At 37.6% G+C, this 21,796-nt stretch overlaps 13 protein-coding genes across 13 annotated transcripts; 8 read left to right on the top strand and 5 right to left on the bottom strand. All coding sequences in view use genetic code 12, as the record gives it.

Annotated features, from left to right (window-relative positions):
• Positions 1-7: 7 nt before the first annotated feature.
• SPAPADRAFT_147673 (uncharacterized protein) lies at positions 8-1,602 on the bottom strand (the record flags this gene model as incomplete). The annotated part of the gene is made up of 1 exon (XM_007373239.1): positions 8-1,602. One exon carries the CDS (start codon positions 1,546-1,548, stop codon positions 109-111), a length of 1,440 nt encoding a protein of 479 aa, XP_007373301.1.
• A 579-nt stretch (positions 1,603-2,181) lies between these two features.
• DLD1 (FAD-binding oxidoreductase) lies at positions 2,182-3,974 on the top strand (the record flags this gene model as incomplete). The annotated part of the gene is made up of 1 exon (XM_007373238.1): positions 2,182-3,974. The coding sequence occupies one exon, from the start codon at positions 2,229-2,231 to the stop codon at positions 3,903-3,905; it is 1,677 nt and encodes a 558-aa protein (XP_007373300.1).
• On the bottom strand, positions 3,955-5,687 carry SPAPADRAFT_70001 (uncharacterized protein; the record flags this gene model as incomplete). Its single annotated transcript, XM_007373237.1, has 1 exon — positions 3,955-5,687. The coding sequence occupies one exon, from the start codon at positions 5,668-5,670 to the stop codon at positions 4,402-4,404; it is 1,269 nt and encodes a 422-aa protein (XP_007373299.1).
• On the top strand, positions 3,971-5,688 carry SPAPADRAFT_59080 (uncharacterized protein; the record flags this gene model as incomplete). Its single annotated transcript, XM_007373236.1, has 1 exon — positions 3,971-5,688. One exon carries the CDS (start codon positions 3,978-3,980, stop codon positions 4,398-4,400), a length of 423 nt encoding a protein of 140 aa, XP_007373298.1.
• Positions 5,689-6,056: 368 nt separating this feature from the next.
• On the top strand, positions 6,057-6,972 carry SPAPADRAFT_147659 (phosphoglycerate mutase family protein; the record flags this gene model as incomplete). Its single annotated transcript, XM_007373235.1, has 1 exon — positions 6,057-6,972. The coding sequence occupies one exon, from the start codon at positions 6,057-6,059 to the stop codon at positions 6,924-6,926; it is 870 nt and encodes a 289-aa protein (XP_007373297.1).
• Positions 6,973-6,979: 7 nt separating this feature from the next.
• On the top strand, positions 6,980-8,192 carry SPAPADRAFT_64947 (phosphoglycerate mutase family protein; the record flags this gene model as incomplete). Its single annotated transcript, XM_007373234.1, has 1 exon — positions 6,980-8,192. The coding sequence occupies one exon, from the start codon at positions 7,134-7,136 to the stop codon at positions 8,190-8,192; it is 1,059 nt and encodes a 352-aa protein (XP_007373296.1).
• Positions 8,193-8,353: 161 nt separating this feature from the next.
• On the top strand, positions 8,354-9,322 carry SPAPADRAFT_59079 (uncharacterized protein; the record flags this gene model as incomplete). The annotated part of the gene is made up of 1 exon (XM_007373233.1): positions 8,354-9,322. The coding sequence occupies one exon, from the start codon at positions 8,420-8,422 to the stop codon at positions 9,257-9,259; it is 840 nt and encodes a 279-aa protein (XP_007373295.1).
• A 133-nt stretch (positions 9,323-9,455) lies between these two features.
• SPAPADRAFT_59076 (class I SAM-dependent methyltransferase) lies at positions 9,456-10,397 on the top strand (the record flags this gene model as incomplete). The annotated part of the gene is made up of 1 exon (XM_007373232.1): positions 9,456-10,397. The coding sequence occupies one exon, from the start codon at positions 9,530-9,532 to the stop codon at positions 10,367-10,369; it is 840 nt and encodes a 279-aa protein (XP_007373294.1).
• Positions 10,398-10,669: 272 nt separating this feature from the next.
• SPAPADRAFT_59075 (putative SAM-dependent methyltransferase) lies at positions 10,670-11,595 on the top strand (the record flags this gene model as incomplete). Its single annotated transcript, XM_007373231.1, has 1 exon — positions 10,670-11,595. The coding sequence occupies one exon, from the start codon at positions 10,683-10,685 to the stop codon at positions 11,517-11,519; it is 837 nt and encodes a 278-aa protein (XP_007373293.1).
• A 929-nt stretch (positions 11,596-12,524) lies between these two features.
• SPAPADRAFT_59074 (uncharacterized protein) lies at positions 12,525-13,284 on the bottom strand (the record flags this gene model as incomplete). The annotated part of the gene is made up of 1 exon (XM_007373230.1): positions 12,525-13,284. The coding sequence occupies one exon, from the start codon at positions 13,129-13,131 to the stop codon at positions 12,970-12,972; it is 162 nt and encodes a 53-aa protein (XP_007373292.1).
• Positions 13,285-14,333: 1,049 nt separating this feature from the next.
• Positions 14,334-16,037, top strand: PTP3 (tyrosine protein phosphatase; the record flags this gene model as incomplete). The annotated part of the gene is made up of 1 exon (XM_007373229.1): positions 14,334-16,037. A coding segment is annotated over one exon (1,075 nt), but the record flags the coding sequence as incomplete, so codon positions are not given.
• A 1,397-nt stretch (positions 16,038-17,434) lies between these two features.
• Positions 17,435-17,746, bottom strand: TRX1 (thioredoxin; the record flags this gene model as incomplete). Its single annotated transcript, XM_007373228.1, has 1 exon — positions 17,435-17,746. The coding sequence occupies one exon, from the start codon at positions 17,744-17,746 to the stop codon at positions 17,435-17,437; it is 312 nt and encodes a 103-aa protein (XP_007373290.1).
• Positions 17,747-18,577: 831 nt separating this feature from the next.
• Positions 18,578-21,425, bottom strand: CTM1 (cytochrome c lysine N-methyltransferase; the record flags this gene model as incomplete). The annotated part of the gene is made up of 2 exons (XM_007373227.1): positions 18,578-19,717; positions 19,802-21,425. 2 exons carry the CDS (start codon positions 20,505-20,507, stop codon positions 18,699-18,701), a joined length of 1,725 nt encoding a protein of 574 aa, XP_007373289.1.
• Between the last annotated feature and the right edge of the window lie 371 nt (positions 21,426-21,796).

The following is a 21,796-nucleotide window of genomic DNA, read 5'->3' as shown; positions in this document are numbered from 1 at the left end:
GATGGAGTTGCAATTTTTTTTTTTTTTCTTCCGCACATATAAATTTTTCAAAGTGGTGTGCCTGTGTTGTATGCACACTAAATCTATATAAACTAAAACTAAACTTATCTATCGCTTACGTCTTTTCACATCTTCACCCTCTTCAACTTCTTCATCGTCCTTTAATTCATGTTCACACTGTGCTATTTTAATCCCTCCTCGAGACTGTCTTCGTTTGTTTAGTCCAACTAGCGAAGTAGTGCTTGGTTGTGCACTGATGCTTGACGCTTCCGAAGAACTGTCAATTTCAAACTCATCATCAAACAAGTGGGGGTTGTTGAGTGGTTGTTTTGTTTCTCTAATTAGTTCTTCGTATTCCTCCTTCTTCATATTTCCTTCCTTCATTAGTTTCTTGAACAACTCACTGTCTGCGTTAAGCGACGCACCGTGTGGGTTGGTGGCAGACGTGGTGGCAGCGGTAGTTGTGGTAGTGGTAGTGGTCGTGCTGGTGCTGGTGCTGGTGCTGGTACTGGCGGCGGCGGCGGCGCTGGTGGTGCCGGTCGTGCCCGGTGGTGCTGGCGGGGTCGTGCGTTCAGTCTTGGCTTTCGTTTGATGCACCGCATTCAACGTGTTCGACAATCCATGAAAGTAAATCTCATTAACGTTTAAATTTCGATTTGGATCCACCCCCTTCTCGGCCAACTTAAGCAAACTTGCTTCACCTTCAGCATCCTGTTTAATCTGCGGCAATATCTCTCCGCACTTAAGTGCAGCAGCGTCTTGCGAAGTATACTCCTTGGCATGGGCGATTCGACTATGATTCAAAAACCCCTGGGCTGACGAGAAATTACTTCGTTGGCAATCAGGACAAGTTAATCTCACTATTATCCCGTCGGTTCTTCTGTACAAACATCCCAAGTTTTGTGGTTTCGCCATAGCCGAATTAATGCCCATGCCACCACTGGTGGTTGGTGTTGTCATACTAGACGCCGCGGTGTAACTTGACGGTCTCAATGAAGATGTAGTAGATCTGGTTCTGTATGCGTGACCCGGCTGCGGGCATAGTATATTGGAGCCCACAGACACTGGCTCTGTCTGGACCGAATCGTCAATATAATCGTGTTGAAGAGGGACATCCATGGGAATCCCCTCAGGAAACCGCTTCATATTGTCATAGGTGGCATTCAAGGACTTATTCAAAAGTTCAAAATACCTCATGGTGAAATCGTTCGGCTCATTGTTAATCTTGACGTCGTTGGGGACATCAAAGAATTTCCGGAGCATCAACATTTGTGATTCCATTTTACTAATTTCGTGGTCGTTCAAATTCAATTCTTTATGTTTGAGTCGGATTTCAAGGTCGATCTGGTTGGTGATTATCTCCTTGAGTTTCTCGTGGGGGATTTCTCGTAGTCTTTTGATGATGATTTCTTGTTGTGAGGCCGGAGTCATTTCCTTATCAGATGAATTGTCGAGCGGGTCAACGGAATCCGTATTTATAGGTATATTTGTATTTGCAGATGGAGCCGTCGTCTGTCGTGGCAGTTTATTAGTTTCCAGAGCTTCCATGATATTAGTACTAGATGTAAAGAAACTTGTTAGCCACCAGGAATAACATGGGTTGCGTAAATTTGCCTTTATGAATTTATTTATTTATGTGTTTATTTATTTTTTTTTTTTTGTCCCGTGGGAGATTTCCATCTAATGTCGCGACACATCATTTTGTGACACAAAAACTTCAGCTAGAAGAAGACGACGACATGATAACGAGATTCACTGAAGCTGGCAGAATGTTCTCTGATATGAGTGAATAGGCATGTTTCAACCGATGTTGTGAATACATTTAAGTCAAAGACCGCTTTCTCGAACTTATACTGTCAATTTGATGGGTTTCTTGTTCAACCAGTTAGACATCACATTGACCAGTAAGGTTGACGCTATTTCTACCAGGTACCACTTAAATATTACAACCTTTTAGTAATAGTATTATTATATAGTCCAACAATGTCTAATATCTTAGTAGTATGATGCGGCCACTGTAAAGCTTATGCTTAGTCGAACTGGGTTATTTTTATATTGTATTTTGTACGCCCCACAAATCAGATCTCACAATGGCTTGGGGAAATGCGCCAAGGACAACGACACAATGAAATGTTGATCAACCTCCCACCGCTCCCCCCCTCACAAATTATTTTCAAAACCACCTCGTTCTTCATCCCAACCTTTCCCATTAATAGACTAATACTGCAATGTTCAAACGCAGCTTCCTTAGAGGTAAGCAATTCCCGTTGGTAAGACCATATACAACGACCACAAGACGCTCGTTCAACCCAGCATTACTTTTCGCTGGAGGTACCATCATTGGTGGATACACAGTCTACAAACTTCTGAATTTACCCGTTGCTCTAGCAGACACTCCATCGTTAGCTTCTACATTGCCACTAGAGCAATTGACATCCCCTACCTATGCCACCAATGCCGAAATCGATCAAGCAATCCAAGAAATCAGAGCCGCCTTCCTTGCCAACACCCCAGACGTCGATGAGTCTCTCCTAATCAACAGCACCGAAGAAGAACTCCAGGGCCACTCTGACACCTATTTCAACTCGCATCACGCCACGAAAACCCAGAGACCAAAATACGTAGTGTATCCTCGTCTGACACAGGAAGTGTCCCAGATTATGAAAATCTGCCATAAGTACAGCATCCCTGTGGTGGCCACCTCAGGGAAGTCGTCACTTGAAGGCCACTTTATCCCTACGCGAGGAGGTATCTCCATTGACATTTCATCAATGAGCAACGTCGTCCAGTTGAACAAGACCGATTTGGACGTAGTGGTGCAAGGCGGCATCGGATGGGAGGAACTCGACGATTATTTGGCTCCGTATAACTTGTTGTTCAGTACGGATCCAGGACCAGGGGCTACAATTGCTGGTGCATTGGCATGTAATGCCCTGGGAACCAATGCGTATAGATACGGGGAAACATTCAAAAATGTGCTTAATTTAACGGTGGTGCTTGCTGATGGAACCATTGTCAAGACTAAACAGCGACCAAGAAAGTCGAGCGCCGGGTATAATTTGACGTCATTATTTGTCGGGAGTGAAGGAACACTTGGTATCATTACCGAAGCGACATTACGGTTGAATGTCAGGCCAACTGAGGAGTCGGTCATTGTCGTTCCTTTCCACAGTATTGCTGATGCTGCTAATGCTGTCAATGATATCGTGTTGACCGGAGTGCAAATGAGTGCGATTGAATTGCTAGATGATAAAATGATGAATGTGGTGAATCTCTCTGGCGAAACCACGAGAAAGTGGATCGAGAAGCCAACTTTATTCCTCAAGATTGGTGGACCAAACCTTGACGTCTTGCGTGCAACCGTGGACCAATTAAAGAAGATCGCGGCTGAACACAACAATGTCGACTTCCAGTTTGCATCCGATGCTGACGAAAGAACAGAGTTGTGGTCAGCTAGAAAAGTAGCATTATGGTCTAGTATCAACCACGGCATTGAAATTGATAAGGACATGCAATTATGGACTACTGATGCCGCAGTGCCTATTTCCAAATTGCCGCAATTTCTCATGGAGACGAAAGCCGATATCGACGCACATGGGTTGAAAAACACCTTGGTGGCACATATCGGTGATGGTAACGCCCATAGTTTTATCCTATACACACCAGACGAGAGAAAGATTGCCGAGACGGTAGTCAGTAATATGGTACAAAGAGCAGTTAATTATGAAGGTACGTGTACGGGAGAACACGGAATTGGGTTTGGGAAACGTGAGTTCTTGCTACAAGAAGTGGGACAGATTCCTGTTGATGTAATGAGAAATATCAAGCTTGCATTGGATCCTAAACGGATATTAAATCCTGACAAGATATTCAAAATTGATCCCAATGAACCAGAAGGGCATTAGTATTTGTTGTTGTTGTTTTTTTTTGTAGCGCGTAAATGAAAATAGAATTAACAAACACATCTTCAGTACACCATGAGCCAAGAAGACACTCCTACAATACCTGTAGCTACCATCGCGAGAATATTCCGAGAATTGTCATTCAAGAATGATTCAACGCGTATAACTATGGACACATTGGAACTCTCGTCTGAGTACATCAAGTTGTTCATCAATGAAGCAATAATCAGATCCAACCAGGAAAGACTAGATGAAGGCGATTCGTTAACTAAAGTCGATGGAATAGATAACGTCAATCAAACACAGCCTGCTTCGAAAGATGAAGATGATCAATTTGGTGATGATGACGATGTTGATGTTGATTTTGACGATGATGATATTCCTGAAGATGCATTCACCAACACATTCAACAATCCATCCACAAACGCAAACACTAACGATTCTTTACATTCACGTCACTTGGACAAGGTTGCTGGTGTACTAGTATTGGATTTTTAGTCTATACAAGAGAAACACTACCTAGGTCTATAACATTCCAGTATCCCACCGACAATGCATCATGTCCCGGGATCTTTTTTAGTACATCAGGAAGTTCACTTTTCAAGGTTATGTATACTGGAAGTCTGAAATTGAACGTGTTCGAACCATCCAAATTTATAATCACAGGGATAGAATACCAATTGATTCCTCTTTCAACAAAGTTATTGAGGTTTTCTTCGACTTCTTCAAACGAAGCCGGTGGTTTATGCATCACGTCACCTTTTCTTAAAATCAACTCTCGTTTCCCGGTTGGAGTGTTACTAGTTAAGAAACAGCTAGGGATAGTTTTGATTAGATTTGTGCTCGTGGGTCCTAGAGTGACTTGATTCAAGGGGATCGTTATTTTACAATTGACTTCAGGAGCAACATTGTATGAACTGGGGATACTGATATTCACTGTGCATTTGACACTCATGGGATTGATCAAGTGAATCATAAGGATAGTTGTACCATTCCACTTTTTTAACACCTGTGATGAAAACTTTTCTCCGTTAAATAGATTTGATATTGATATAGTAGGTAGATAATCGACAGCACTGAATTTAACTGCAAATTTGTTGATTGTTGGTTGTGTCTTGTCATTAGCATATGCCAACACGAGATTATGACACTTGCAACATCGATGAGATGTCTTTGTTGTTAGCTTTCGTGCCTGTGGGTATGACTTTATAGTAAGATCTAACTCAGTGGGCGGTGTTGGTGTTTGTTCCTGTCGACGCGTTTGCTGTAGCATCAATTCGATATTCTTACTCACGGGACTCTTTTCCTCTTCCGGTCCTAGCACTCCCTTCCTTATCGCATCACACAATTGATGAAACGAATCAGGGTTAGCCCGCTTCTCATCGTCAACTATAGCATGTAAGGACTTTGGCTTGTATATTACCAGAGTAACGTACAGATACTCACAATACACACAATTAAAATTGAACGATTTCCCCTTGTTATCATGATCAGTCATTGTGATTGACAAATTGGCATGACAATCAGGGCACTCGAAACAGTTCTTGATGCAATGGGTAAGATTCTTATTGTTGGAATAATCAGTGAGACAATTGGCGCAGAATTTAGACTCAATGTCGTATGATGTCTGGTGAGTTGCGCGTGGTTCCTGACATATTGGACAGAAGAATAGGTGGGAGAGTGGGAAGGTTAGATTTGTATTGATGTTATTTGGGTCAAATGGTGTATCAGAACAGTAGATCCTGGAGTCATTGTATATTAGTGACATGCTATATCATAGTTGGTGGTGATGTTTATTTTTACCATAGAAAAAAAAAATATTGGTTGATCTAAAGTAAACATTACAAAGGCTTAACAATGAATCATCATGGAAAAACTACGGTTGGGTAGCGCGACCAAGAAATGAAATATAATCAAGAAAAGAACCTTGGTGGTACCAAATCAACTAAAGCAATACTGTTTTTTTGTTTTTAAAAAAAATATGTGGTGAAATATGAAGTAGTACATTAACCACCCACGTGTGACTATGACTGCGACTTTGCAGCAATCATCACGATGAGGAACTATAAATGTTTAGACGATTCCAACACCATTTCCTCTAAATTCAATTAGAAAGTAATTGCAAGGATGTTCTTCATATTATACTTGCTTGTCATGGTTACAGCGCAAGTGGTGTTCAAATTACCACGGCCACTTCCAGAGTTTAACACCACTACCGACTATTTCATCCAAAGTGATCCCAAACAACCACGCCAGCATCCAATAACCAACTTTGGTTTAAAAGATCAATGGACTTGGGATTCCTTGATTGAACAAATCAAACTCCTCCCCAGTCATAAACTATTCTTGTTGCAACGTCATGGAGAAGGATACCATAATATAGCACCAGCCAATTATTCCAAGCATGAATGGAACTGCTACTGGCAATTGAGATCCGGGAACGGGGAAGTAGAATGGGAAGATGCCAGATTGACACCTACGGGCCAAGCACAAATCACTTCACTCCAAAAGCAAATAACCAACACTGAGAACTTCCCCCGTCCACACGCATTCTATGTCAGTCCATTAAGAAGAACCCTTGAAACTTGGGAATTGACATGGTATGACCAAGGTGAAGTAGCCACTATTAAAGAGTTGGCCAGAGAGACATATGGGATCGGAACCGAAAGCAAACGCCATAGCAAAACATATATTGAAACCCATTATCCCGGATTCGCATTTGAATTGGGATTCACAGAATCTGACGAGTTATGGAATCCCGATTTCCATGAACTGGAACAACACCGCAACTATCGTGCTGCCAAACTTTTACAAGAAATATTCAACGAGAATCAGGAGAATAATGTAATCAGTTTAGTTGCCCATTCTGGATTGATTAAATCCATTTTACAAGTAATTGGTCATCGTAAATGGCCAATGTATACTGGAGAATTGATTCCAGTAGTGATTGCCATGACTTACGACAGTAAAACATATTCGTTGGATGATCCTTGGAGATCTTTGAAAGACGTTTGTAAGGTTTAATCAGTATTTAATTAAATAATTACAGCCAATTTATACGCTGAACGATTTCAAGCATTTTATCTAGTTCTCTCTAACTAATTTTGCATGCTGTTTGTATGACCCCTCCCCCAGATTATTATTTTTTTTAAAAAAAAATGGTGATTGCTAGATGACAAGCGAGGGGGGGGGAAGCCACTATCTCTTCATATTTTATGTTGTACCAAAGTAATGCTTATCTTCTACTTTCTCTCTTTGATATTGGCAAACCCAATTGATGTTCCTACTCAACTCCCCAAGTTCACATCATCCAGAAAATACTTTATTCAAAGTGATCCAACTATACCATATTCATCTAACCTAAACAACTTTGGACTTTACCACAACTATACATGGACATCATTACTCAATGAACTCCAAGACTTTCCAGATTCAAAATTATTTATAATTCAAAGACATGGTCAAGGATATCATAACATTGCTCCTGATCTATTCACAAAATCGGAATGGGACTGCTATTGGCAGTTTCAACTGGGAAGTAAGGGAATAGTTTGGGAAGATGCAGAATTGACGACTCGTGGAATTCATCAAGTGGAAAGTTTATCGGCAAATATTAACAGTACCGTTGATTTCCCTCATCCGCAACAATTCTATGTTAGTCCCTTGAGAAGAACTCTTCAAACTTGGCAATTGACTTGGAAGAATATGACTAATAATACTGCCATGATTAAGGAGTTTGCAAGGGAGACGTATGGGATGGATACAGAAAGTAAACGACACAATAAAACATACACCTCCTGTAATTTCCCCGGATTGGCATTTGAGCCCGGATTTAATGAGTCCGATGGGCTATGGGGGCATAAGTACCGAGAAAATTCCCAGCAACGTAAATTACGAGCATCTGCACTATTAAATGATATTTTTACTAGTGAAGCCAAAGTTATTGGTTTAGTTAGTCATTCCAATTTACTCCTGTCTCTACTTGAAGTCATTGAGCATCGATCATGGAGTTTGCCTACAGGTGGGATGATCCCGGTAGTCATAACCAGAGATCAAAGTGAAACGGTGAAGTATCAGTTGGATTTGCCTTGGTTGACATTTCGTGATCTTTGCAAATATAATAATTACCTGGATCCATTGGTGAACCGTGCCGGTAAAAATACAAGCATGGAAAGTTCAAGCGTGGAAAGTACAAGCAGTCTGGATGCAACTTCTAGTGCGAATCAGGGAGCTTTTGGTGCACCCCTTTGTTACAATTGGGTTGCTTATTTGTTAGCTTTAGCTACCTAGTATTCATCCCATTGTCTTGCAGGAAAAGGTGACATGGTCAATTCATTTAGCAATGGAGGAAAACGGTTATTCGCAGTTATGCATCGGAGTTTTAAATAATCTCCGTTGTGGCACAAAAATAACTGATAATGACATTTTGAGCCCCGTTTCGAGAACTATATAAACCCAACAGATTTTATCCAGGGGGGGTTACTTTTATTTTTTTGAAAGTAGGGATCCAAGTAGCGATGGTTAAGGATCAGGCATACTATGCTAATGGCTACAACAAGTCAATTTCTGCTATACACGCATTAAGAACAGTTGAGAGCAACGTGAGTTACGTCTTGGATGTTCTTAAACCAAACTTTAAAGTCTTGGATGTAGGAAGTGGGCCTGGTACGATTACTGTTGACTTTGGTGCTAATTATTTAACCGAAGGTGGAAGTATTATCGGGGTTGAGCCTACTCCTGAAATTCTTGAGGATGCAGAAGCATACAAGAAGAAGTATTCTGAAGAACATGGCAAGAACCTTGATAATGTTTCTTTCCAAAAGGGGTCGATTTACAAATTGCCATTCGAAGACAATAGTTTTGATTTGGTTCATGCCCATCAAGTTTTTCTTCACTTACAAGATCCAGTCGCCGGTTTGAAGGAATTGAAAAGAGTTGCTAAGCAGGGAGGTTTCGTTTGTGTTAAAGACGGTGATATTGAATCAACATTGATTTATCCTGAAGAATATGAAAAGCTTAGAGATATTTACGTTCTTAAGGCAAAAAATTCCGGATACACGGATCCTAGAGCTGGTAGAAAGTTAAGAGGAAGAGCCATTGAGGCAGGTTACGAACCAGCTAACATCAAGACTACAGTTTCTAATCGCGTTTTTGGTGATGATCAAGACACCAAAAAATTAATGGGAAAATTATTAATTGACCGTGCTAAAAATGGTGGTGAGGAATTTTACCCTGACGATCTTGAAAGGAGTAAACGTGTCAGAGAAGAATCTATCGAATTGTTGACTAAATTCACTAATGATATAACAAGTCTTGACGTTAGTTCCAGTTTTCAAATCATTTACCACAAGAACTAGAATAGTTAGAATTGATGTGTATATATGACATAATAGGAATATAGTTTTATTCGTGAATATTTTTTGGAGTAACGTGGATGAATTTTCGTAGTTAAGGAGATAACTTTCGGAGTTATAATTAAAAAAACCCAGGAGATAATTCCCGGATTTTTAATTTATCTGCGAAATAGCCCAACAATATTTCAACCCCCTAAACCAGTTGATCTATATAAAGCCCACGGAAGTATAGTTTACATTTGGAAACAATATTTTAAGCATCTATTAGTAACAATGGTTCAAGAACAAGCATATTACGGTAAGGGTTACAAAAAAGCAATTTCAGATACTCACGCTTGGAGAAAGGTTGATAATGCCGCTGCATTCGTCATTCCTGTACTTAAGCCAAACTTTAAAGTGCTAGATGTAGGCAGTGGACCAGGTACGATTACTGTTGATTTTGCTGATAATTACCTTACTGAAGGTGGTAGTATTATCGGGGTTGAGCCTACTCAAGAAGTCTTAGACACTGCTGAAGCATACAAGAAGAAGTATGCCGAGGAAAACAACAAGAGCCTCGATAATGTGACATTCCAAAAGGGATCAATTTATGAATTACCTTTTGAAGACAACACTTTTGATTTAGTGCATGCCCATCAAGTTGTTCTCCACTTACAAGACCCAGTCTCTGGGTTAAAAGAGTTGAGAAGAGTCACTAAACCAGGAGGTTTCGTTTGTGTTAAAGACAGTGATCTTGAATCATCGGTTGTAACTCCTGCAAAGTACCAAAAACTTCAGGATTATTATGTCATCAAGGCAAAAGCTTCCGGATACACTGACTCTCAAGCAGGAAGAAAATTAAGAGGTAGAGCAATTGAAGCTGGTTACGAGGCTGCTAGTATTCAAACTACTGTGTCAAACTGGGTGATTACTGATGTCTATATCAAGAAGTTGTATTACAAGTTGATCACTAGTAGAGTTCAAAATGCTGGTGAAGAACTTTATCCTGGTGATGCTGAAAAGAATCAATATGCTAAGAAGGTATTTCTTGACTTGTTTAAGGAGTTTTCTGATGACGAAACTAGTATGAAAGTCCATGCAAATTATGAAATTACCTATCAAAAGCCAGAGTAGAAATGCATTATATAGAACTAGAATAGATAATAAAAAACAAATAAATTACTTATTTTGAAAATTCGCCATTTTGCTATTTGAGAGTGTTTTTTCTATGTCTATTATGACTCATTTCTAAAATCAAGTAAACTGGATTATCCTTCGCGTCAGTTTATTGCTGCGCTACCCATATGCGGGATTAATTTTCAGACTATGATAAGATCTAAACAATGCCAACGCCAACGACACAGCCCCCATACTTTTGGGTTTATAAACAAGCCAATTGCTCTTGAAAAGTTTTCTTGTGTATACATATATTCATCCCCAAGCAACCATGGTTCAAGATCAAGCATACTACAGCAAAGGTTACAAGAAAGAAGTTTCAAATACACATGCATGGAGAACGGTAGACAATGCCGTTCCATTTATCATTCCTGTCATCAAGCCAAACTTTAAAGTTTTGGATGTTGGCTGTGGTCCCGGAACAATCACGGTAGACATTGGTGCTAATTATCTTACCGAAGGTGGAAGTGTTATTGGGGTTGAACCAACTCAACAGGTTCTTGATTCTGCAGAAGCACATAAAAAGAAGTATGCTGAAGAGCACAACAAGAATCTCGATAATATTTTGTTTCAAACGGGATCCATTTATGAATTACCATTTGAAGATAATACTTTTGACTTAGTTCATGCTCATCAAGTTGTTGTTCATTTACAAGATCCAATTGCGGGATTAAAGGAATTGAGGAGAGTTACTAAACCAGGAGGATTTGTTTGTGTCAAGGATAGTGATCTTGAATCTTCAATTGTTTATCCTGAAGAATACCAACTAATTCAAGATTACTATGTTACCAAGGCAAAAAGCTCTGGGTGCACTGATCCTAAAGCTGGAAGAAGGTTACGATGGAAAGCAATCCAAGCTGGGTATGAGTCTGGTAATATTAAAACCTCGGTGTCTAATTGGCTTCTTGGTGATGATCCAAATATGAAGCACCGATTGAACCTGTTGATTATTCCTAGAGCGGAATCTGGTGCTGACGATCTTTATCCCGATGATCTTGAGAAAAGCAAAAAGGCCAGATCGGAATATATTGAATTGTTAAAGAAGTTTGCTGACGATGAAAATGCAAGCAGGGTGGTTACAAATTATGATATCGTCTATCAAAAATAGAAATGCATATGTAGATTGAAATATACGACATCTTTGACACATGAATAAAGAGTCAAATGTGACAAATTCTTACTCTGTCCAACATCGTAGTTGTAAAAAAAAAAAAGGCGTAATTTGTTATTCTCTTATTGTTGACGAGTTGTGGGGTACAAAATTTTTCCCACTGGTGTCAAAAATACTCATACTAGGTGAAATTGTCACACGTAATTCAAGGAATTTTTCAACGAATTAGCAACGAAATATTATGAAGAGAAAATAATTGAAATATTTGTAAGCTTGGTTGCAAATTATTGTCCAAATCGTCAATCCGAAAAAAAAAAATTCCTGCAGTTTTATGTGAAATTAACACCGTTGCGTTATTTTTAAATACTATGCAGCGGACATTGATCTCGATTTCTTGTTACTATTTTAGCTCTTGAATCAAAATTTTAGTCATACAGCAAGCGAATTATTGATTCAAGTATGAATCTTACGTCATATATCTGGGGTAAGTTGGCCGAGGAACCCAATTTTTTTATTTTAAAAAAACTCCCTTGGGTCATTGTTACCAATAATTACAGTTGACAGTCTTTGTTCAAAATCTCACAGAATCATTTTAATTCAATTTTACAGGTTTCGTAAAAAAAATAAAAAATTGTTTGCTTTGTGAAAAATAATTCTTGGAACGGGAATTGCTTTATCCGATTCTTTTGTTGTTTGTTGTTTTTATCTATGGCGCATACAACAATCGGCTAAACACATGCTTAACACAATGGATAAGGAGTATACAAAAAAAATACACTTTAATTGCAAGTCACAAAAAAAAACCTTGGCTCAATGTAGCTTGGTAAAAACCCACGCAAGAGTGGTGGGGGTGAATTTGAAACATTCGCCGATCTAAAAATAGAAATACCGTCTTATGGTCTGTTATCAGAAGTATGTGTCACCCCCCCCCCTCTCTCGAGGCTAACAGCCACGACAGTTCGAAATGATCAGGTAATTATTTTCGCCTATTTTTGAACCCTGGGGAAAAGAGGAGGTTTTGAGTTGTGGCTGGCTATAGGGAGTAACCTATAGCCAACAAACCAGAATCAATTGCACATATAAGGTTTCTTCAGGGGAAGGATAACTAATATATCTTCTAATAGTGACAAATTACACCCCGTTGCCAATAACTTGCTGCATTTCTACAACCAAACAAAACTTCAAATTCTTCCCCTCATGGATATGATTTTTTACTTTTAGTTCGGGAAACCTTCGTAACAATCCTTGACTTGTGTGCAGGAAAACAAAAAGTCTAGACCCATTTCGATTGGGCTTTTTTCGGTTTGTGTATTGTGAAAAAAACACTAACAAGCAAAAAAAACATTTTTTTTGATATTCCTTAGGAAAAGAGAGAAAAAAATAAAATTTGTCCTGGGAACGAGAAGAGTCTAGAACATAAAATTTAGGATTGCTGGATAGGACAAGATCAGTGGCGCTTAAAATATAAACGCTGAATAACGTCATTTTTGGGATTTAAACAATAAGGTTTATGGTAAAGATCTTTACGCGTGGGCCTTTGGGCATTGGCTTGATTGGGAATTTTCTTGAATAGGATACGTAAATGACCCCAGGGATAAACTGACACCATTTTGAAAAATATCAATAATACCGGGCAAAGGGCTGAAATATGCTGTGTCAAAACCACACAGAAAATCCCGTCAGACATTTAAAAAAAAAGGTTTTACAGGTTAGACTTAAAAAACGACGTCATAAATATTGTTTAAAAAAAAATAATAAAATATGATACGAAAATTAATTATTTCTCCATTGGAATATAAAATGTATTTAATTTCTTTTTTCTTGCTTTTGAAAGTTCTGTCTGTACTACCTTTTATTTCAAAAAACCACCATTAATAAGCACATATACCCACGTTATCCACCCCTCAAGAAACACACTCAAGGTTGCAATAAATACTATTAGCAAAAACAGTACTTGATAAGTAAATGACGGTATTAACATCTCCCACCATATGTGCATCACATAAGTTTACATTTCCGTCACCGACAGGGTCAAATGGTGGCACAACCACTAATAGTCCTTCACATAATTCTCCATCAGTGGCAAACACCAATAAGGGAGATTATTTTTCCAAAGTGATTACTCCTACAGTGGCCACTTTCAATACCATATCGCCACCAAAGGGCTCTGCAAGACAACAACAACAAGACCAGCACAATAATAGTCAGCGCTCACATAAGTCAGTCAACGATTCTATTAGCTCAATTGTTTCCAATGCATCCGATTTGACTATATTCGATTCGTCATCAATTAATGGGATGTCAACTGAAACTCTTGTTGATGAAAAACCGCATACAAAACAACGGATAAATAAGTCCTTTGACTTCAATAATAGTACAGGAAAATTATTGTCATTTGATGAAGAAGAAGAAGAAGAAGTTGCAAAGGACCTGCCTGTAGCTATCAGCCCTCCATTACAATTGCCTCAGTTGAAGAAGCAAATGACGCTTCCCTCAATAACATGTGCCCAAGATTTATCGTTTGATTCGATAAAGTCAGAGCAAAGTAAACGATTAAATTATATTCCATGTCAAAATTTCAAACCGCAAATTGAAAAGCTTTCACCCAGAATAAGATATATTTCACCTTTAGACATTAAAGAGGTTTTGGCATCTCCAAACAATCTTGTGTTAGATATTCGTCCGTTTGCCGATTATATCAAAAGTCATGTTGTTGGTGCATTAAACATATGTTTACCTTCAACCTTGTTGAAACGAGTAAATTTTTCATTATTAAGAAGCATTGACTCATTACCAAATTATGAAAAATTACAATTTACTCGATTTTTGCAAGATCCAAAAGGAGGTCATTTAATCGTGTATGATTTCCATCAAAACTCCTCAAACTTATACCACATCTGTCTTAAAATCATAAATTCACCATTATTTCAACAATTGGATTGTTTGATTTATTTGGTGGATACAAATTTCACCCAGTTTAACAAATTATACCCCAATTTATTTGAAAGTGGACATGCACCACAATTGGGTGATTTAAATCAAGAAAACCAAAATTTAAATAATTTCTTACCACCAATTATAGTCCCACCAGCATTGAAATCCCGATCACAATCGTTAACTGATATTTCCCCATGTTATAAATCAACCCCGGTATCGTCTACGTCATCAATAGAGAGAACACCGGTTTTACAAAATTTTACTCTCTCTGCTAAAAGCAAAGTGTTTAAATTACGACATAATGAAGAATTATTGACTCCTGGAACTGGTCCATTAATTATCCCTTCATATTCGCTGAGCATGAATCCGTTTGAAGAAAATTCTGCAAATTTGTTCCGATTACGTAACATTCCTGCAGATACTAGTGTATTACCAGAGTGGATAAAACAGACAATTTTCGACAAGAATGGAGAAGCCCTGACTAATAAAATTAATGAGGATTTCTATAAATTAGAGAAGTTGGAACAAAAACGGTTAGTCTCGGCATTATCATTATTACCCAGTGGGTTATTGCTGCTGCCATTGGGAGAAATCCCACCTAAAGTAAGTTGTGGAATTGAATACGGGCATAAGAATAGATATAAGGATATTTTTTTGTATGATCATTCCCGAGTTAAGTTGAATGACCATGAAGATGACAATATTGAAAATTATATCAATGCCAGTTATGTCAAGCCTAATTTAGATTTTCTTGGTCAATTGAACAATTCTAATGAGTTGAATTACGTGGCTACACAAGGTCCTTTGGATGGAACTATGGGGGATTTTTGGAAATGTATATATAATTTGGGCACTGTTTTAATTCTTTCCTTGACCGATGAGGTTGAGAATGGAATTGTTAAATGTTCACCTTTTTGGAAATCCGGGATTTATAAATCATGTCAAGATTCGATGACTGTGAATTTGATTGATGAAGAACGAGATGAGAATATCATTATACGTCTGTTTAGTATACGAAAGTCTAATGGATTGGATCATAAAGTATTACAGGTACATCTTGTGAATTGGCCAGATATGGGCATACTGGATCCTCGAGAAATTATTAAAGTTGTGAAATTAAAACAGGATTTATTGAATTTGAACTTGACTGATTCAAAATTCCCAACTTTAGTTCATTGTTCAGCAGGATGTGGACGTACTGGTACATGCTGTACCATTGATGTAATGATTAATGTTTTACAACAATGTCGTGATTTACCATATGATCCAATTTTTGACATTGTCAATGATTTTAGAAAACAGAGAATTTCCATGGTGCAAGCATTGAGACAGTATTATTTAATTTATGAGGTGTTATTAATTTGGTTAAGTCAGGAACAACAACCATTGGATAGATTAATTGATAGGGATATTATACGAAAGTTTATAAGTTTAGCCTGAGTGTTTAAAAGTTGTATAGGAATTGCATATTACCCCAGGGGAGACGTTGTAGATTTTCCAAGAACTTCTGATCTTGAATTCATATTCTGAATTGAGAAGATAGAGATCGTGTAATGAGAAAGAAATTAGGACCTGGATATCATTATCTTGCAACCAAATTGTTTTTTTGGGTACTACTAAACGTCTACTTGTTTAATCTTGGAATCCCTCCTTAAACTAGAGTGCACTATAGCATCGAAACTACACAAGTTGATAATATCATATACCATTGATACGGGTATCGATTTTCAGAGTTGTACAGTCGTAGATTAACCCAGAATAGATGTAGAGATCCTATAGACAATCCCAATTGTACGGTTCTTTCAGATAAATGGCTATTCTTTCATGGCTTCTTTATTAACAGATTCAAAGGTGCAACTGAAATTCGCATACGCGTTCCTAGACTACAAAGTTGCAAAATTATAATTGATCACACCTACGTAGCAAATTTTATGTTTGACTAGCTACATGGTGGTAATGTCATCCGTTGCGGCCGTCTTGAGTTAGAAAATTACGTGAATCTTGAACCATTTTACCTAAAATTAGTGAATGGTACGCTTACAGGAAGGGGAAAATGGGATCCAGATAAAGGAAAATTAGTTTAAGCGATAGAAGTATGAGTGGCCAAAAAAAAAAACGGAAGTGACTGTTGGTGTATATAGACAAATCAAAATACTATTCAATTCCAAAATAGATCTTACAGTACTGGTCTTCATTGGATATTCTTGAAGATTGATGTAAATTTTTCAAATTTAATCAAACCAACCTTGCCTACATTGAAAAGTCATTGAATTTAAATATTAAATTCGAAGGGATTTAAATATGCCTTGAAATTATACAAGACTATCGAAACAAACAACAACAATCACTTACGATCCAGCATCCCATATTTCAAGATGAGTAAGAAATCAGAGGCACAGAAAGTGACGAGACCATTTTCTATATGAAAATGTTTTCCTTATTCTTTGGAACACTATTTCGATGTGAGAATCTTCGACAGAAATTGAGGGTGAAGGATAATTCCGAGAGCGGAGATGCAAGAACAGGTCAGGTGTTTAGATTCTTTGAACATGTAAAATCAAACCCCGGATTGAGGAGACAATGTTTAGTGTAGTTATAAGGTGAAGCCGGGAACAATTGGCTGTCTCCAGCATTGTTTTCAAAATCGTACTTTGTTTTAGGCTATATAATGCGCAATACTGTGGATTCAAAATATTTTCCAGAGACGCACCTTCCGATGATATCAGTATATTCACCAAAGCCCGCTATAGACCGTAATGTTGTCGTCGATACACGTTTATATGCAACGTGCATCATAACCGCACTTAGTTTAAGTCAAATTATATAAATCTGCAAAATTTCTTAATTGTTATGCTCTCTTGACATTGTGTGATCCACAGAGCCCAAAACCAAAAAAAAACACGTAAAAAGGTCGAATAGAGGACGCTACATTTGAAATTTTCATTTCTATAATAAAACAATTAATATTAAACTATTTAAGCATTGGTAGCAATGGCGTTTTTCAAAGCAGCAGGGTTGGCACCAATAACTCTTTGGATTTGTTGGCCATTCTTGAAGAAAATTATAGTTGGCATGGAAGTAACTTCGTATTCTTGAGCAATTGAACCAAATTGGTCAACATCAACCTTTAAGAACTTAACTTGAGGGTATTCACTGGAGAATTTGTCCAATAATGGAGCAATCATCTTACATGGACCACACCAGGTTGCGAAGAAATCAACAACGACTAAACCTTCGTATTTCAAAGCATCTTGAAATTCTTGAGTGGAGGAAACAGCACTGACCATTGTATGTGTATTATTATATGTGTTTATATGTGTATTGGATTGACCTGATTTACCAATGTAAAAGAAAACTAAAAAAATTAAACCCAAAATTAAAAGGTACATTTCTTCAGGGTTTTTATATAACAAAGGGAGAGGAAAAAAAATTAACTCATTTGCTCAATTGCTTACGTGAGAAACGTCGATCGAGAACTTGAGACAAAAACACAAAACAGAGGGCAAAAAAAAAAAATAAAAAAGAAATGCCCATAAATGCGACTGTTGCAATATTGCACGTGAGCCGCGCGATTTTCGGAATTAGTAATTTTTTTTGATCACTAATCAGATCGGGCTATGATTTTACATTAGTATTATTAATGTTGCAACTCCTTCGTTAAAGTTCTTTGAAGCTGCAAATCTTGGGAATCTGGTCATCATTTTTGTTATGTTTTTAGTTATTGTTCACAGTTTTGCAAAATTCTTCTACAATATTCTAGAAAATTTAAACTTTTGTTCAGCCGCAAATTCCGAAATTTTAAATCCGGCTGATCAGGAGTATTCGTAATCTCTTGATGTATATCTTTGTTTACTTCGGCAAATACTGCAATAACTGCTATTAGGTCGGTTATAATCGGTCTTAAGGAACAAGATAACTTTTAGGTATTAAAGTGCATATTAAACTTTCAACATTCATGCCTAATGTTGCAGCCTTGTGTTTTCGTAAACGTTGTTGAACTCTAAGTTGCTGCAAATCTCTAATCATTAATTGAGGGGTGGGGGGTAGTAATCTCCTCCTTCAAATTTCACAGTTCCACATTCTGTATTTTTGCAGCTACTGATTATGTTCTGTTTGCATGATGTAACAATACGCGCAATGACCTCTGCCGAGCTAGGTGCCATTATATTTTGCAGAAGTTATTGCATAAATTCTCTATAAAATTAAATTATGTGATTAGCTATTAACGTCTAAAAGGTCTTATCTCTCTTCAAGATGAACAGACACACCATCCAGTTCGTCAGTCTTTTGTTCCAATTTCAATTCACGTGGTGCTGTTCTATAGTAAACTTCCCATTCTGGGTTGGCAAGCAGTTCTGGCAAGAGTAAACTCAAGGGATCATGTTCGTATTTTGCAATCATTCTCTTGATTATGTCTTCCTTGTACTCATCATATGACTGTATCATTTCATCGAAATTATTTTCAATTTTATGGGATCCTTTACTCTTTTCAATAACTTCAAGACGTTCTTTAATGTAGCAGATTATAAAATCAATTGCCTTTCTTACAAGTACATCATATGCTTCATCGGTGTCGTTTCCGGTGATTTCGAGAATTTTAGACAAGTAAGTGATGCAAGGCTCTCCATTATATAACAACCCAATTGGGTCAATTCCATTGATATAATCGTAATTTGCTTCTTGATATGCAAACATGTTTTGTAATTCTTCATCATCAATATGCGTGTCATAATCCTCGGGGATGTTATTGAACGTTCTGAAATGGTCGAGAAGTAAATCTTCCCAATACATATTAAAAGTGATTCCTTCAATGAATAGAAGTGGAAGGTTGTTGTTAAATAAGTTGATGTACACTTCCTTATTGTTTATTATAAGTTGTACTTGTGGTAATATCCTCATCCATTTACATAAAAGTAGTCCATCTTGAATGTATTTCTCCAAATTGTCAAATTTAAGTTCACATATTTGGAAATAATCTTCTTGTTTAGGAAGGAATCCATAGGTATATATGAAATCTTGGACATAATCTTCTGGATTGTAACTGATTGTAATTTCAAATTTGTCGGGCAAGGTCGCAATTGCTTCATGGTCGAGTTTTAAAAGAACATCGCTGTTGGTTCTGTCCACATCAAAATATCCATTGCTGTTATGACTATGATTTGCAAAATCAAGAGTTGGAACAAGGGTAACGTCAATAACATAATTCTGGTTGTTGTTGTCAGCATACAACTTTTTAGTTTGTAAGTCTAAAGTCAATGCTAAATCAGACAAGTCACGGTTTATCTTGTCAATTTCATCCACAGTCTCCTTCTTCTCTTCGTCTTCATGTATTTTAACATCACTCTCTATATCTCTAGGAATTTCCAACGTTCTTGACCTTACGGCTTGGAAAATCTGAAAACAGTCTTCAAAGGGCAACATTGTTGCAAGATCCACCTCTTCATCTTGATATATGATCTTCATTTGCTCCACAACTGATTCATATTCATTATTCATCTTCTTACACATGGAAATATAATGATTTATGAACTGATCTTCTTGCTTTGCTATGGACTTGGGGAATTTTAACGTTTCGGTATTACTTAAAATGGACAAGTAGACATCGAATTTGTGGCTGGGAGAATTAAGGTAATAGTCATGGTTAGGATACTTCATCCTTATAGCTTCAATGGCTTTAAATGCAAGGAAATAAGTGCATAATATGAATGTCTCAGTTTGTGGTTCTAATATGCTTAAAAAGTTCATGATTAATTCCGACTCTTTGATTGGTATTTTACCTTCGTAGGTGCTATCACGAAGTTTGATTTCTTCTAATGGGATCAACAAAGTAAGCATATCGTATACTGCGTTTCGTGGTATTCTCAACACTTCAAAGTCTTCGGATGGTGCGGCATCGGGCTTGCTAAAGAACAAACCAATCCCTCCATAGGTGGTTTCCTCAATGGTGACACCCTCATGAAAAGTGACTTTATTGTCATTGATCCATTCAATCAAGTGGGAATTGTTGGAAATACCAGGGATTTTTGTGTTTGGGTCGATTATAGGCATGTGGTGTAGTTAGCCCTGGTTAAGCTTAATGTGTAAGTTCTTGATAAGAAATTAATTTTTTAAGGGAAATAATTTTTTTCTTTTTTGGTGTAGTTTTTAGTTTTTAGTTCCTCGTTTCTTTTACTAAGTCATCATCCCCTTAAACAAGCTCGTTTAGAATTTCTTTGGTATATGATGTAATAGGTGTAGCTACGTTTGTTTGTGAAGAAAAAGCTTTCGATTTAGTTTGTAATCGATTAACTTAAATATATAGTAGAAGTTAATTGCGAAAATGGATCACGGGTTGTAACTTCGATCACGGGTTGTAGTTTTGCAATTCTATAATCAGCCACCTTGTCCTAATCATGCATCTTTATAGTAAAACTTGAAAAAGCCACACTATAACGTCTCGTGGTAAACTTCAATGACGTTGTTGTATTCCCCACTTTCTCTTGTATATGATGTAACAGCACCTAAAAAAAAAAATCTGGTGATTTATTCTGCATCGCTTCTTGTTTTATTCCACGTTGCGAGGTTGTCTTGACATCGAGTTATTGAGTTTGTTAGTGAAAGCATGGTGTATAGACAGGCGCTTGACAACATATACCGTCCCTTTGGTATGTGTGCAAGTCATACCATGGGCTATCTTAAGTAACTGACCATATGACATGATGATAATGATGCGGCTCCACTCAAACGAATGCACCATCAAGCAACGTCAACATATTCTAGGTCAGCAACTTTCCGTGAATTCCATCACTATAGGCAGGCTGAGTTTTTCGAATGACAGCAAGTTTGCACTGCCAATTAGTACGCATAATCTTGCAGAGGTAGATCTTTAAACCATCTGGCATATTGCAATGCAACAAGGAAAGTTTCCAAATTGTGATGTATGCAGTGAGAATTCTCTAGTAATGCTTCAAAATAAATTATTTTCTATGGAATTATACGTCATTTTTTCACGTTAACCATCAGATACTGTTAGACTGGGCTTATTGGTGTTGCATCCGCTTGTCATAGTAGACCTATTTTGCAATCTTAATTCACAACCGCTCCTCCTCCATTGTCTTAACCGAATCGGACTTGTCACATACCTGCAGTAAACTTAATCACACCAGAATTTTGACAACTGAACACATCTCTAATTCATATGGTTGAACTGTACAACTAGAATCGATGCCCTTACTCCCTAATATCCCCAGAAGTATTCTGAATCTGTTATATAGCCTTACCATCGCTCTACCCTGGTGCTCTTCTTGCATCTGCTCCTGCATATACCAAGAACACGGTAAGAGGAACATTATAGAAAA

Source organism: Spathaspora passalidarum (genome assembly GCF_000223485.1).
Source record: "Spathaspora passalidarum NRRL Y-27907 unplaced genomic scaffold SPAPAscaffold_2, whole genome shotgun sequence".
NCBI classification, from domain to species: domain Eukaryota; kingdom Fungi; phylum Ascomycota; class Pichiomycetes; order Serinales; family Debaryomycetaceae; genus Spathaspora; species Spathaspora passalidarum.
Note: the sequence above shows the minus strand (reverse complement) of the source record. Positions and strands in the feature narration are given on the sequence as shown.